This window comes from Eumetopias jubatus, unplaced genomic scaffold (genome assembly GCF_037043125.1).
Source record: "Eumetopias jubatus isolate StellerSeaLion01/CBP00866 unplaced genomic scaffold, mEumJub1_p1.0 scaffold_2, whole genome shotgun sequence".
NCBI classification, from domain to species: domain Eukaryota; kingdom Metazoa; phylum Chordata; class Mammalia; order Carnivora; family Otariidae; genus Eumetopias; species Eumetopias jubatus.
The window spans coordinates 36,169,684-36,184,317 of record NW_028274808.1 but is presented as its reverse complement, the minus strand read 5'-3'; the positions used below and the strand labels follow the sequence as shown (position 1 = coordinate 36,184,317).

Genomic DNA, 14,634 nt, shown 5'->3' with positions numbered 1-14,634 from the left:
TGACTTATTTCACTTAGCATAATACCCTCTAGTTCCATTCATGTCATTGCAAATGACAAGATCTCATTCATTTGAAGGCTGCATAATATTCCATTGTATATATATACCACTTCTTCTTTATCCATTCATCTGTCGATGGACATCTTGGCTCTTTCCACAGTTTGGCTATTGTGGACATTACTGCTATAAACATCAGGGTACACCTATCCCTTCGGATCCCTACATTTGTATCTTTGGGGTAAATACCCAGTAGTGCAAATACTGGGTCGTATGGTAGCTCTATTTTCAACTTTTTGAGGAATCTCCATACTGTTTTCCAGAGTGGTTGCACCAGCTTGCCTTCCCACCAAAGGTGTAGGATGGTTCCCCTTTCTCTGCATCCCCGCCAAATTCTGTCATTTCCTGACTTGATTTTAGCCATTCTGACTGGTATGAGGTGGTATCTCATTGAGGTTTTGATTTGGATTTCCCTGATGCTGAGCGATGTTGAGCACTTTTTCATGTGTCTGTTGGCCATTTGGATGTCTTCTTTGGAAAAATGTCTGTTCATGTCTCTGCCCATTTCTTGATTGGATCATTTGTTCTTTGGGTGTTGAGTTTCATAAGTTCTTTATAGATTTTGGACACCAGCCCTTTATCTGATATGTCATTTGCAAATATCTTCTCCCATTCTGTCGGTTGTCTTTTCATTTTGTTCACTTTTTCTTTTGCTGTGCAAAGGTTTTTATCTTGATGAAGTCCCAATAGTTCATTTTTGCCCTTGCTTCCCTTGCCTTTGGTGATGTTTCTAGGAAGAAGTTGCTGCGGCTGAGGTCAAAGAGGTTCCTGCCTGTGTTCTCCTTTAGGATGTTGATGGACTCCTGTCTCACATTTAGGTCTTTCAACCATCCATTTTGTCTATTTTTGTGTGTGGTGTAAGGAAATGGTCCAGTTTCATTCTTCTGCATGTGGCTGTCCAATTTTCCCAACACCATTTGTTGAAGAGACTGTCTTTTATCCAATGGACATTCTTTCCTGCTTTGTCGAAGATTAGTTGACCATAGAGTTGAGGGTCCATTTCTGGGCTCTCTCTTCTGTTCCATTCATCTATGTGTCTGTTTTTGTGCCAGTACCATACTGTCTTGATGATGACAGCTTTGTAATAGAGCTGGAAGTCCAGAATTGTGATGCCGCCAGCTTGGCTTTTCTTTTTCAACATTCCTCTCGCTATTCGGGGTCTTTTCTGGGTCTATACAAATTTTAGGATTATTTTTTCCATTTCTTTAAAAAAGTGGATGGTATTTTGATGGGGATTGCATTGAATGTGTAGATGGCTGTAGGTAGCATTGACAACTTCACAGTATTAGTTCTTCCAATCCATGAGCATGGAACGTTTTTCCATTTCTTTGTGTCTTCCTCAATTTCTTTCATGAGTATTTTATAGTTTTCTGAGCACAGATCCTTTGCCTCTTTGGTTAGATTTATTCCTAGGTATCATGGTTTTGGGTGCAATTGAAAATGGGATCAACTCCTTAATTTCTCTTTCTTCTGTCTTGTTGTTGGTGTATAGGAATGCCACTGATTTCTGTGCATTGATTTTATATCCTGCCACTTTACCGAATTCCTGTATGAGTTCTAGCAGTTTTGGCATGGAATCGTTTGGGTTTTCCACATAAAGTATAATACCATCTACAAACAGTAAGAGTTTGACTTCTTCTTTGCCAATTCGGATGCCTTTTATTTCTTTTTGTTGTCTGATTGCTGTGGCTAGGATTTCTAATACTCTGTTGAATAGCAGTGGTGATAATAGACACCCCTGCGCATTCCTGACCTTAGGGGGAAAGCTCTCAGTTTTTCCCCATTGAGAATGATATTTGCTGTGGGTTTTTCATAGATGGCTTTTATGATATTGAGGTAGGTACCCTCTATCCCTATACTCTGAAGAGTTTTGATCAAGAAAGGATGCTGTAGGGCACCTGGGTGGCTCAGTTGGTTAAGCAACTGCCTTCGGCTCAGGTCATGATCCTGGAGTCCCGGGGTCAAGTCTCACAACGGGTTCCCTGCTCAGCAGGGAGTCTGCTTCTCCCTCTGACTCTCCCCCCTCTCATGTACTCTCTCTCTCTCATTCTTACTCTCTCAAAATAAATAACAAATAAATCTTTAAAAAAAAAAAAAGAAAGGATGCTGTACTTTGTCAAATGTTTTTTCTGCATCTATTGAGAGGATCATATAGTTCTTATTCTTTCTTTTATTAATGTAAGGTATCACATTGATTGATTTCCGGATGTTGAACAAACCTTGCAACCCAGGGATAAATCCCACTTGGTCGTGGTGAATAATCCTTTTAATGTACTGTTGGATCCTATTGGCTAGTAATTTGGGAGAATTTTTCCATCCATGTTCATCAAGGATATTGGACCGTAATTCTTTTTGATGGGGTCTTTGGTTTTGGGATCAAGGTAATGGTGCCCTCAAAACAAGTTTGGAAGTTTTCCTTCCATTTCTATCTTTTGGAACAGTTTCAGAAGAATAAGTATTCATTCTTCTTAAATGTTTGGTAGAATTCCCCTGGGAAGCCATCTGGCCCTGGGCTTTTGTTTGTTGGAAGATATTTGATTACTGCTTCAATTTCCTTAGTGGTTATAGGTCTGTTCAGGTTTTCTATTTCTTCCTGGTTCAGTTTTGGTAGTTGACATCTCTAGGGAAGCATCTATTTCTTCCAGATTATCTAATTTGCTGGCATATAGTTGCTCATAATATGTTCTTACAATTGTTTGTATTCCTTTGGTGTTGGTTGTGATCTCTCCTCTTTCATTCATGATTTTGTTGATTTGAGTCATTTCTCTTTTCTTTTTGATAAGTCTGGCCAGGGGTTTATCAATCTTATTAATTCTTTCAAAGAACAAGCTCCTAGTTTGGTTGATCTTCTACTGTTCTTTTGGTGTCTATTTCAATGATTTCTGCTTTGATCTTTATTATTTCTCTTCTCCTACTGTGTTTAGGCTTTATTTGCTGTTTTTTCTCTAGCTCCTTTAGGTGTAGGGTTAGGTTATGCATTTGAGACCTTTTCTGTTTCTTGAGAAAGGCTTGTATTGCTATATACTTTCCTCTTAGGACTGCCTTTGCTGTATCCCAAAGATTTGGAACAGTTGTGTTTTCATTTTCATTGGTTTCCATGAATTTTTTAAATTCTTCTTTAATTTCCTGGTTGACCCATTCATTCTTTAGTAGGATGCTCTTTATCCTCCATGTATTTGAGTTCTTTCTGACTTTCCTCTTGTGATTGAGTTCCAGTTTCAAAGCGTTGTGGTCTGAAAATATGCAGGGAATAATCCTAATCTTTTGGTACCGGTTGAGACCTGATGTGACCTAGGATGTGATCTACTCTGGAGAATGTTCCATGGGCCCTCGAGAAGAATGTGTATTCTGTTGCTTTGGGATGGAATGTTCTGAATATGTCTGTGAAGTCCATTTGGTCCAGTGTGTCATTTAAAGTCTTTATTTCCTTGTTGATCTTTTGCTTAGATAATCTGTCCATTTCAGTCAGGGGGGTGTTAAATTTCCCCACTATTATTGTGTTGTTATCGATGTGTTTCTTTGCTTTTGTTATTAATTGCCTTATATAATTGGCTGCTCCCATGTTAGGGACATAGATATTTACAATTGTTAGATCTTGTTGGATAAACCCTTTAAGTAGGATATAATGTCCTTCCTCATCTCTTATTACAGTCTTTTGTTTACAATTTAATTTGTCTGATATAAGGATTGCCACCCTAGCTTTCTTTTGGTGTCCATTAGCATGGTAAATGGTTTTCCACCCCCTCACTTTCAATCTGCAGTTGGTTTTGTGTCTAAAATGAGGCTCTTGTGGACAGCATATCAAAGGGTCTTGCTTTTTAATCCAATCTGATAGCCTGGTCTTTTGATTGGGGCATTTAGCCCATTTACATTCAGGGTAACCTTTGAAAGATATGAATTTAGTGCCATTGTATTGCCTGTAAGGTGACTGTTACTGTATATTGTCTGTGTTCCTTTCTGGTCTATGCTGCTTTTAGGCTCTCTCTTTGCTTAGAGGACCCCTTTCAATATTTCTTGGAGGACTGGTTTCGTGTTTGCAAATTCCTTTAGTTTTTGTTTGTCCTGGAAGCTTTTTATATGTCCTTCTATTTTCAAGGACAGCCTAGCTGGATATAGTATTCTTGGCTGCATATTTTTCTCATTTAGTGCTCTGAAGATATCATGCCAGTCCTTTCTGGCCTGCCAGGTCTCTGTGGATAGGTCTATTGACAATCTAATGTTTCTACCATTGTCTGTTACAGATCTCTTCTCCTGAGCTCCTTTCAGGATTTTCTCTTTGTCTCTGAGACTCATAAGTTTTACTATGAGATGTCGGGTTGTTGACCTATTTTTATTGATTTTGAGAGGGGTTCTCTGTGTCTCCTGGATCTTGATGCCTGTTTTCTTCCACACATTAGGGAAGTTCTCTGCTATAATTTGCTCCAATATACCTTCTGCCCCTCTCTCTCTTTCTTCTTCTGGGATCCCAATTATTCTAATGTTGTTTCATCTTATAGTATCACTTATCTCTCGAATTCTGCCCTCATGACCCAGTAGTTGTTTATCTCTTTTCTCAGCTTCTTTATTTTCCATCATTTGGTCTTCTATATCACTGATTCTCTCTTCTGCCTCATTTATCCTAGCAGTTAGCCCCATTTTTTATTGCACCTCATTAATAGTCTTTTTCATTTTGACTTGGTTAGATTTTAGTTCTTTTATTTGTCCAGAAAGTGTTTCTCTAATAACTTACATGCTTTCTTCAAGTCCAGCTAGTATCTTTAAAATCATGATTCTGAACTCTAGGTCTGACATTGTACTAATGTCCGTATTGAGTAGGTCCCTGGCAGTCGGTACTACCTCTTGTTCTTTTTGTTGAGTTGATTTTTTCTATCTTGTCATTTTGTCCAGTGAGAATAGATGAATGAGAGAACAAAATACTAACAGGGTAACAACGTCCCCAGAAAATATAGCCTAAACAAGTCAGAAAAAACCTGAAGCTGGGGGAAAAGGGAAATAAAAAAGAAAAAGTTAAAAACAAACAAAAACAGAACTAAACAAAAAAAACAGAATATGATCAAATATGATCAGGCTGGTGCATAGATCAGTGCCACACACTAGATTTTGGGTGTACTTTGGTCTGTTAGAAGAAAGCGCCTCCCAAAATTTTAAAGAAAGAAAAATTTATATATGTACAAAAATAAGGGTTGATATGATGAAGGGATGGAATATGACTGTAAAGATGAAAATTATAAAAAATTTTATACAAGGAATTGATAAGATGTTGGTTGAAAAAAGAAAGAAGAGGATTTAAAAAAAAAAAAGGGAGAGAATGTGATCAGGCAGGAGACTAGAACAAAGCCATACACTAGAGATTTAGGGTATATTTTGATCGGTTAGAAGAAACTGTATCTCAAAATTTTAAAGAGAGAACAACTTATATACATATGCCAAAAATAAGGGTAACTACTATGAAGGGATAGAATATGACTCTAAAAATGAAAAATAAAAATGTTTTTTTAAAAACGGATTGATAAGACATTGGTTGAAAAAGGGAAAAAGAAAATTTCAAAAAAAAAAAAAGTTAAAAAAATTAACTTTGAAAGACTAAAGAATCATGGTAAAAAAGACATGGATTCTATGTGCAGTATTCCCCTAGCGCTGGAGTTCTCCCGTTCTCATTGATGGGTAAACTTGGTCTTGGCTGGCTGTTCTTGCAGATCTTTTGGGGGTTAGGTCTGTTGCCGTGGTTCCCAAATGTCTTTGCTGGAGGCAGAATTGCCCCGCTCTTGTCCGTCTGGGCTAAGTAATCTGCTCTGGTTTGCTTTCAGGAGCTTTTGTTCCCTGCAAGCTTTTGGTACAGCTTTGGAGGACAAGAGTGAAAATGGTGGCCTCCCAATCTCTGCCCTGGAGCAGCCAAGAACTCGGGGCCCCACTCCTCAGTGAGCCCCCAGAGGAAAGCAGTCAGTCACTCCCGTCTCCCCAGTGTCTAGCCGCACTCCATGCTCACCCGGCCTGTGACTGAGCATTCTATCTCTGGCACCCGACCCCGTGTGGAGTCTCCAAACCCAGCAGCTCCCGCGCCACTCCTCCTGGGGGAGGAAGGGGAGTCTCCCCGGCTCTGCCACTTGTTGGGTCCCGCTGGAAGAGCAGTGGCCCAACTGTGCCGCGGATCACGGTTTATGGCAACCCCGAGCTGAGAGCCCGCGCCTTGGCTCCATCTCCACAGCCGGCTTCCCTGATCCAATACCTGGGAGCTCTGCTGCACTCAGGCTCCCCCAGTCTTTCTGTGACCCCCAGGGTCCTAAGACCGCACTGTCCCACGAGGGTTCCACCCCCCGCTTAGCCACTGGAGCAACATCCCTCAGCAGAGCCGACTTCTAAAAGTTCCGATTTTGTGCTCCACTGCTCTATCACTTGCTGGTAACAGCCGACGGAGGCCCCCTACCCCACTGTTTATCCTCCCGAATATCGCCTGGGATTCACTTCTCTGCACGTCCTACCTTCCAGTAAGCGGTCGCTTTTCTGTTCAGAGAGTTGTTGCTATTCTTTTCTTCAATCTCCTGTTGAGTTTGTAGGTATTCAGAATGGTTTGATTCCTATTCAGCTGAATTCCTGAGACCAGACGAAGTCCAGGTCTCCTACTCCTCCGCCATCTTTTTCCGCCCCCCTACAGTAAATATCTTTAAAATACTATATTCTACTTAAAGTTAATACTGATTTTCTTCAGGTGAATTATAGAAGCCTTGCAACAGCTTATTTCATTGTACCCTTCCATATTTAGTGCTGTTACTGTTATTGTATAGATGGAGGTATGTAGATACACACACACAAATATACATATGCATCCATAAACACAAACATAACTATCCATATGTGTTTATTTGTACATATATATACATGTAAATACATATTTATATGCACATATATGTATTATGCATATATGAATGCATAGTGAATAAGTATATGTATTTACCTATCTGTGCATGTATACAATGTAGTTGGTAAAATTAAAAGCAGAAAAGAAAAAGCATACATATAATTATTTATATTCACCCACATATTTACCAATTCCTGTGTTCATCCTCTTGTCGACCAGACTGATCATCTACTGCATTAGCGCTTAAGCCTAAAACATTTTAAATTCTTAGAATTTTCTGTAGTGCAAGCTTACTGTGACATATTGTCTCAGCTTTTGCTTAACTGAGACTTTATTTGCTTCCATATTAAAGAATAATATCTTTGAGTATAGATATCTTGATGCTTGACTTTTTTTCTTTCAGCACTTTTAGTTTGTCATTTCAAAGTCAACTGACCTTCATTATTGGTTATAGGTCAGCTATATTTTGTATCATTGTATCCTGTACTGAATGTGTCTTTTTTTAGGCTCAAATTAAGTTTTCTTTTTATCTTGAGACTTGGGGGGGGTATTGATCTGTGTATAAAAGTGGGTTTTTTTGTGTCTATCTGCTTGTAGTTATAATGCTGAGCATCTTGGACCTGTAAGTAAATGTTTTCCTTCAAATTTGGAAAATAATCAGCATTATTCCTGCAGATATATTTTCTGCCACCTACTTTCTCTTTTATTTATCTTGAAATCCAATTACACCTACATTGGGTACTTAATATCTCCTCTCAGTTGTCTAAGGTTTTGTTATTTTTCTTCAATTCTTTTCCTCTCTGGTCCATAGATTATATGTTCTTATTGTTCTATTGATCAAGTTCATTGGATTATTCTGCTTTTGGTCAAGTTCATTGATTCTTCTGCTTTTGTTTTATTTCATTTGTTGTACTTTTCACTTCAAGACTTTATATTTTTTTTATATTTAACATATATCTGTTGGGATTCTCTAGCTGCTCACTCACCAAGATAATTTTTCCTTAAATTATTTCAGCATAATTTCCTTTAATGTTCCTAATATATTCAAAATAACTATTGTGAAGTCTTTATCTGCTAAATATATCTTGGACTTTTCAGAGTCATTTTCCCTTAACTGCATATTTTCCTAAATATAGTTCACATTTTCCTAATTCTCTGAATGTGTAGTCAATTTTTGGCTAATAAGTTAAACATTATAGATACAATGATATAATGCCTGTATTTAGCTGTCCTTCTGGATTTTTTTTTTTTTTGTCTAGTAGGGAGTTAAGTACCTGGGCACAAACTGTAAGCTTTATCTCCCCTACAGTGTGCCACAGTTATCTCTGGTCAATTCATATGGCTTCCAACTGCTGAATTTTTAGCCTGATTCCCTGATGTAGTGTGACATTCAGCCAAGGATTAGGTAGAGATAGCACTTAGATTTCAGAGTACAAGCTATCTGTAATTTCCTTGTTTCTTAAGATTCCTCTTTTATTTCCAGTTGCAGTCCCAGTCTCAAACTCACAGGGCACTCCTGGTTCCCCTGTGTTTTTTAAGGGTCTCACCCTACCTTTTTTGCCCCATGGGGTATTTCTGGGCCATGCATATTTTAACAGTCAGCCAAGTATGTGTAAAATTAATCATCAGATTTTAGGTTTTACCACTTTCACAGTTCTCTCACTTTCAGGGTTTTCCCTTTAAATTTCCAGTGGCTCTCATGTCTGAAATCTGTTCTCTCACACACTGAATCAGTACAGCTGCAATTTTCCACAGCTATTTAATTCTGCCACGGCTGTGGAAGTAGAGGAGCACTCTTAGGCTAGAAAGACATAAACTCACAATCCTTACTAATTCCAGCTGCAATTTTTCAAGAGTAAACTCTCCTCTGGTTTCTTTCTTCTTTTAAATGTGTTCCAGTGCCATTAAATATATATATATTTTTTTTACATATTTATAATACATATACACATCAATATATAATGTATTATATATCTTTATGTTATTTATTTTAATAATATATATTAATATATTTTAATAATGTTTCATATTTTACAATTGCTATCTCTGAGAGTTTTCATATGACTACTTTATTGTCAATACCTCTCTATCATCTTTCATCTTTCTTTCAGTTTGATCTTAGTTCTACATTTTTATATTTTCTACGGGTGATAGATTTTTAAAAAAATACTTTTAATTGGCATCACCTGTCAATAGAAAACTTTTCGCTTTATATAGCAAACAATGCATTTGCTATTCCACTGGTAACAGTCTATTGCCTTTAGATTTTCCTGTCTGTTTTTGTTACTGCTTGTTGCTAAAGGTATATTTCTTCAACTCCTTAGACAACCTTCGTGGTAACTAATTATGAGTTTGGAGTTGACAGATACACTAAAGAATGTCAGAAGGCAATCTATGAAGAAGGTAAAAGTTATCTAAAAGGATTTTGCTGTCCACTTCAAAAAAATAGCAAAATTAGGAAACTTAAAGGCTTCTATCTTCCCCAAAGTAGGTCTTTTTCAAATTTATTTTTCTAAAAGACAAGGCCTTCATCTTCTTTTTTACCTATTAAACACATACATACACATATTTTTTACCTATATGCACATATATATAGGAAATTTTTTTTAATTGAAAAAATTTCTACTAACCTCTGCAGGGCCACAATCACACTGTTCACCTTTTTCCAATTTTCCATTGCCACATACTCTCTTCTGTCCTTGTTTATAAACTGGCATTTCAGGACGGATGTTCTGAAGACATTCAAAGCCAGAATGTGAAGCTAAGTATTTAAAGTCATCCAAACTACAGGTGCTAAACTCCTTTACACCCCCAGACTGCCTAAAATATTTAAAAAAATGGATATGACAAAAATTATTGCTGTATATCTCTGTATTTCCACTAATGTATGTTGTTTTGAAAAGAGGTTTAAAAAGCATTATGGAAAAAAATAAGCACATTTAAAAAAATATTCATTGCATTGCAAAACATACTAATGTTCTACCACACTTTTTAAATTTCACCAAGAAAATTCTTGTAATAAAAAAAATCCAAAATCTTTTTATTGCTTTCCATCCTGTTTTAAACAAGACCTATTATTTATCTTATGAACTTTATTAAATCTTAAAACAAAAACTGTGTTCATTTTATTTACTTTCCCAATGCCAAACAATTGAATTTTAAGTTTTAGTCCTCAGTATTAACATATTTTTTATTTTTTAATATAATAAAATTCTTTTAATGACAATATAAACATCTTTGTATTAATTTTAATAGTACATTTTAGAGCTTTTGCTCAACATAATTGAACACCTGAAATAAAAACCTGTTGTTTGACACTGAAGAAATACAAACAATTATAAGAGAATATTATGAGCAATCATATGCCAAGAAATTAGGCAGTATGGAAGAAATGGATACATTCCTAGAAATATATAAACTACCAAAACTGAAACAGGAAGAAATAGAAAACCTGAACAGACCCATAACGAGCAAAGAAATAGAATCAGTAATCAAAGGATAAAATAAAATAATGAGAAAATATACTGAGCTGATTTGGTCACTATTTGCAACATATTTACTGAGCATTCTCCTAGGCAACAGGTATGTAGTAAAAAGTAGACCAAGTGCCTTTTAGGAGCAAAAAACCATGAACAACAGGAAAAAAATATATGAAACAAGTGGAATGGTAAAATGATGGGAAAAACCAACATAATATACAAGGGAATAAAAGTTACTACTTCAGAAGAGAAAACATTTATTAAAGAAAAAACCATAGTTAACATCATACTTATCATGAAAAACTGAATGCTTTTCCCTTAAGATTGAGAACAAGGTAAAGAACACTCTCAACCACATCAATACAGTTGGACTGAAATATTTCAAATTCAGTTAGCAAGAAAAAGGAATTACATACAAATAGATGAAAAGGAAAAAATAAAATTGTTCTTCATGGATGACAAAATTTTGTCTATAGAAATTCTTTTTTTTTAAAGGACATTCCAATTTTATTTTTTTTAAAGATTTCATTTATTTGACAGAGAGACAGCGAGAGCAGGGACACAAACAGCGGGAGTGGGAGAGGGAGAAGCAGGCTTCCCACCGAGCAGGGAGCCTCATGTGGGACTCGATCCCAGGACTCTGGGATCATGACCTGAGCCAAAGGCAGATGCTTAATGACTGAGCCACCCAGGCGCCCTGTTTATAGAAATTCTTAAGGAATCAACAAATAAAATCTGAAAATTCTAATGAGTTTAGCAAGTTTGTACCACAAAAAGTTAATATACAAAAATGTTGGGCATTGCTGCTATAAACATACTTTCATGAACTATGAATTATGCTTTCATGTATTTTTTAACCAATTCATTTTTTAATTTTTAAATTCTTTTTTTCCTAAGAGAAAGAAAGCAGGGGAGGGGTAGAGGGAGGAGAGAGAGAATCATTTTTTCATATGATTTTTTAAATTTAAATTCAAGTTACTTAACATGTAGTGTGTTGTTTCAGGGTTAGAATTTAGTAATTCATCAGTTGCATATAACACCCAGTGCATATAACATCAAGTGTCCTCCTTAATGTCCATCACCCAGTTACCCCATCCTCCCACCCAGCGCCCCTCCAGCAACCTCCAGTTTGTTCTCTAGAGATATGTGTCTCTTATGGCTTGCCCCTCTCTTTTTTATGTTATTTTATTTTTCCTTTCCTTCCCCTATGTTCATCTGTTTTGTTTCTTAAATTCCACATCTGAGTGAAATCATATGATATTTGTCTTTCTCTGACTGACATATTTTGCTTAGCCTAACACCCTCTAGTTCCATCCACATCTTCACAAATGGCAAGATTTCATTCTTTTTGATGGCTGAGTAATATTCCACCGTATATATACAACAACTTCTTTATCCATTCATCTATTGATGGACATCTGGGCTCTTTCCATATTTTGGCTATTGTGGACATTGCTGCTATAAACATTGGGGTGCATGTGCCCCTTCAAATCACTATTTTTATATCCTTTTGATAAATACCTAGTAGTGCAATTGCTGGGTAGTAGGGTAGTTCTATTTTTAGTGTTTTGAGAAACCTCCATACTGCCTTCCAGAGTGGCTGCACCAGTTTGCATTCCCACCAAAGAGGGTTCCCCTTTCCCTGCATCCTTACCCACATCTGTTGTTTCCTGAGTTGTTAATTTTAGCCATTCTGACAGTTTGAAGTGGTATCTTGTTGTGGTTTTGATTTGTATTTCCCTGATGTCGAGTCATGTTGAGCACTTTTTCACGTGTCTGTTGGCTATTTCTATGTCTTCTTTGGAGAAATGCCTGTTCATAACTTCTGCCCATTTCTTGACTGGATTTTTTGTTTTTGGGGTGTTGTTTGATAAGTTCCTTATAGACTTTGGATACTAGCCCTTTATCTTATAAGACATTTGCAAATATCTTCTTCCATTTGGTAGGTTGCCTTTTAGTTTTGTCAACTGTTTCCTTTGACGTGCAAAAGCTTTTATCTTGATGACGTCCCAATAGCTCAATTTTGCCTTTGTTTTCCTTGCCTTTGGAGACGTATCTAACAAGAAGTTGCTGCAGCCAAGGTTAAAGAGGTTGCTGCCTGTGTTCTCCTCTAGGATCTTGATGGATTCCTATCTCACATGTAGGTTTTTTATCCATTTTGAGTCTATTTTTGTGTACTGTGTAAGAAAATGGTCCAGTTTCACTTCTGCATGTGGCTATCCAATTTTCCCAACACCATTTGTTGAAGAGACTGTCTTCTATCCATTAGATATTTTTTCCTGCTTTGTCAAAGACTAGTTGCCCATAGAGTTGAGGGTCCATTTCTGGGCTCTCTATTCTGTTCTATTGATCTATGTGTCTGTTTTTTTGCCAGTACCATACTGTCTTGATGATTACAGCTTTGTAATACAGCTTGAAGTCTGGAATTGTCATGCCTCCAGCTGTGCATTTCTTTTTCAATATTACTTTGGTTGTTCAGGGTCTTTTCTGGTTGTATACAAATTTTAGGATTGTTTGTTCCAGCTCTGTTAAAAATGCTGGTTTTATTTTGATAGGGATTGCATTGAATGTGTAGATTGCTTTGGGTAGTATAGATATTTTAACAATATTTGTTCTTCAAATCCATGAGCATGGAATCTTTTTCCATTTTTTTGTGTGTGTCTTCCTCAATTTCTTTCATAAGCGTTTTATGGTTTTCAGAGTACAGATCCTTTACCTCTTTGGTTAGGTTTATTCCTAGGTATCTTATAGTTTTCAGAGCAATTGTAAATGGGATCAATTCCTTGATTTCTCATTCTTCTGACTCATTCTTAGTGTATTGAAATGCAAGTGATTTCTGTGCATTGATTTTATATCCTGCCACTTTGCTGAATTCCTGTATGAGTTCTAGCAATTTCTGGATGGAGTCTTTTGGGTTTTACAAGTGTCACTATGATATGTCATGGTAATGACATGTTTTTGTTTATTTTGTGAGGAGTTCTCTGTGCCTCTTAGACTTGAATGCCTGTTTCCTTCCCAGATCAGGGAAGTTCTCAGCTATAATTTGTTCAAATTAACCTTCTGTCCCTTTTCTTCTTTTGGTACTCCTATGATATGGATATCATTTCACTTTATGAAATTGCTGACCTCCCTAAGTCTACCTTCATGATCTGTTTTCTCTCCCTCTTCTTTTCAGCTTCATTATTTTCCATAATTTTATCTTCTACATCACTGATTCACTCTTCTGTTTCGTCCATCCTTGTATTTATGTCCTCCACTTGGGATTGCATCTTGGTTTATAGCATTTTTAATTTTGGCCTGTCTAGATTTTAGTTCTTTTATCTCTATAGTAAGGGATTCTCTAGTGTCTTCTATGCTTGATTTCAAGCCCAGCTAGTATCCTTATAATTGTTGTTTTGAATTCTAGTTCAAACATCTTATATCTATATTGATTAAATCCCTGGCCATGAGTTCTATCTCATGTTCTTTCTGTTGGGGTGAATTCCTACATCTCATCATTTTGTCCAGAAAAAAAAAGAAAGAAAGAAAGAAAGAAAAAACAAACAACAACAACAAAGTAAAACAAAGAAAAACGGGAAAAAAAGAAGAAAACCAAAAAAAAACTAAATACCGGGTGTGTTTTGGTCTGCTTGTTAAACAATCTATGTCCCAAAATAAAAAAATAAAATAAAATAAAATAAAAATAAACAAAAATTTATAGATAGATAGATATACATACACACATAAATGTAAAAATAAAAATTAAAAAATAATAAAAGATTTTAAAAGGAATTGGAAAATATAATAAATGAAAATAACAACAATAATAATAATAAAATAAAAGTAAAAAGGAAGCTACATCCTATTTCCCCTAGAGCTAAAGCTTGTGGCACTCTGTGATTAGTAATCTTGGTGCCAGCTAGTTATTTGTGCTGGTCTTCTGGGGGAGAGGTCTGCTGTGCTGATTCTCAGGCTGACTTTTTTGTGGGAATATGTCTCCAGGGCACAAAGGGGCTGCAGGAGTAGGTGTTTGTGGTCATGGCCTTCACTAGGCGGTGCTGTTTTGTTCCCTGAAGGCTTTCAGCACTGATGGTCAGGATGAAATGTTCGCACCCCTTACTCTTCAGTGAATCCTCACAGAAGAGCAATCAGTCACCTTACTTGTGTCCTCTGTTTCCATCTGAACTCTATGTTCACCCTGTCCATGTCCGAGCCGTTTTGTCTCAGGCATGCAACTGAGTTTCAAAACTCCAAATTTCAGGG

At 36.6% G+C, this 14,634-nt stretch overlaps 1 protein-coding gene across 1 annotated transcript in view; it reads right to left on the bottom strand.

Annotated features, from left to right (window-relative positions):
* The window catches only part of LOC114224818 (disintegrin and metalloproteinase domain-containing protein 5-like), a 134,012-nt gene that overhangs the window by 64,711 nt on the left and 54,667 nt on the right, over nt 1-14,634 (bottom strand). Inside the window, exon 13 of the mRNA XM_088021310.1 lies at nt 9,544-9,733. Coding sequence (XP_087877436.1) covers nt 9,544-9,733 — 190 coding nt within the window. The remainder of the gene's footprint in view (nt 1-9,543; nt 9,734-14,634) is intronic.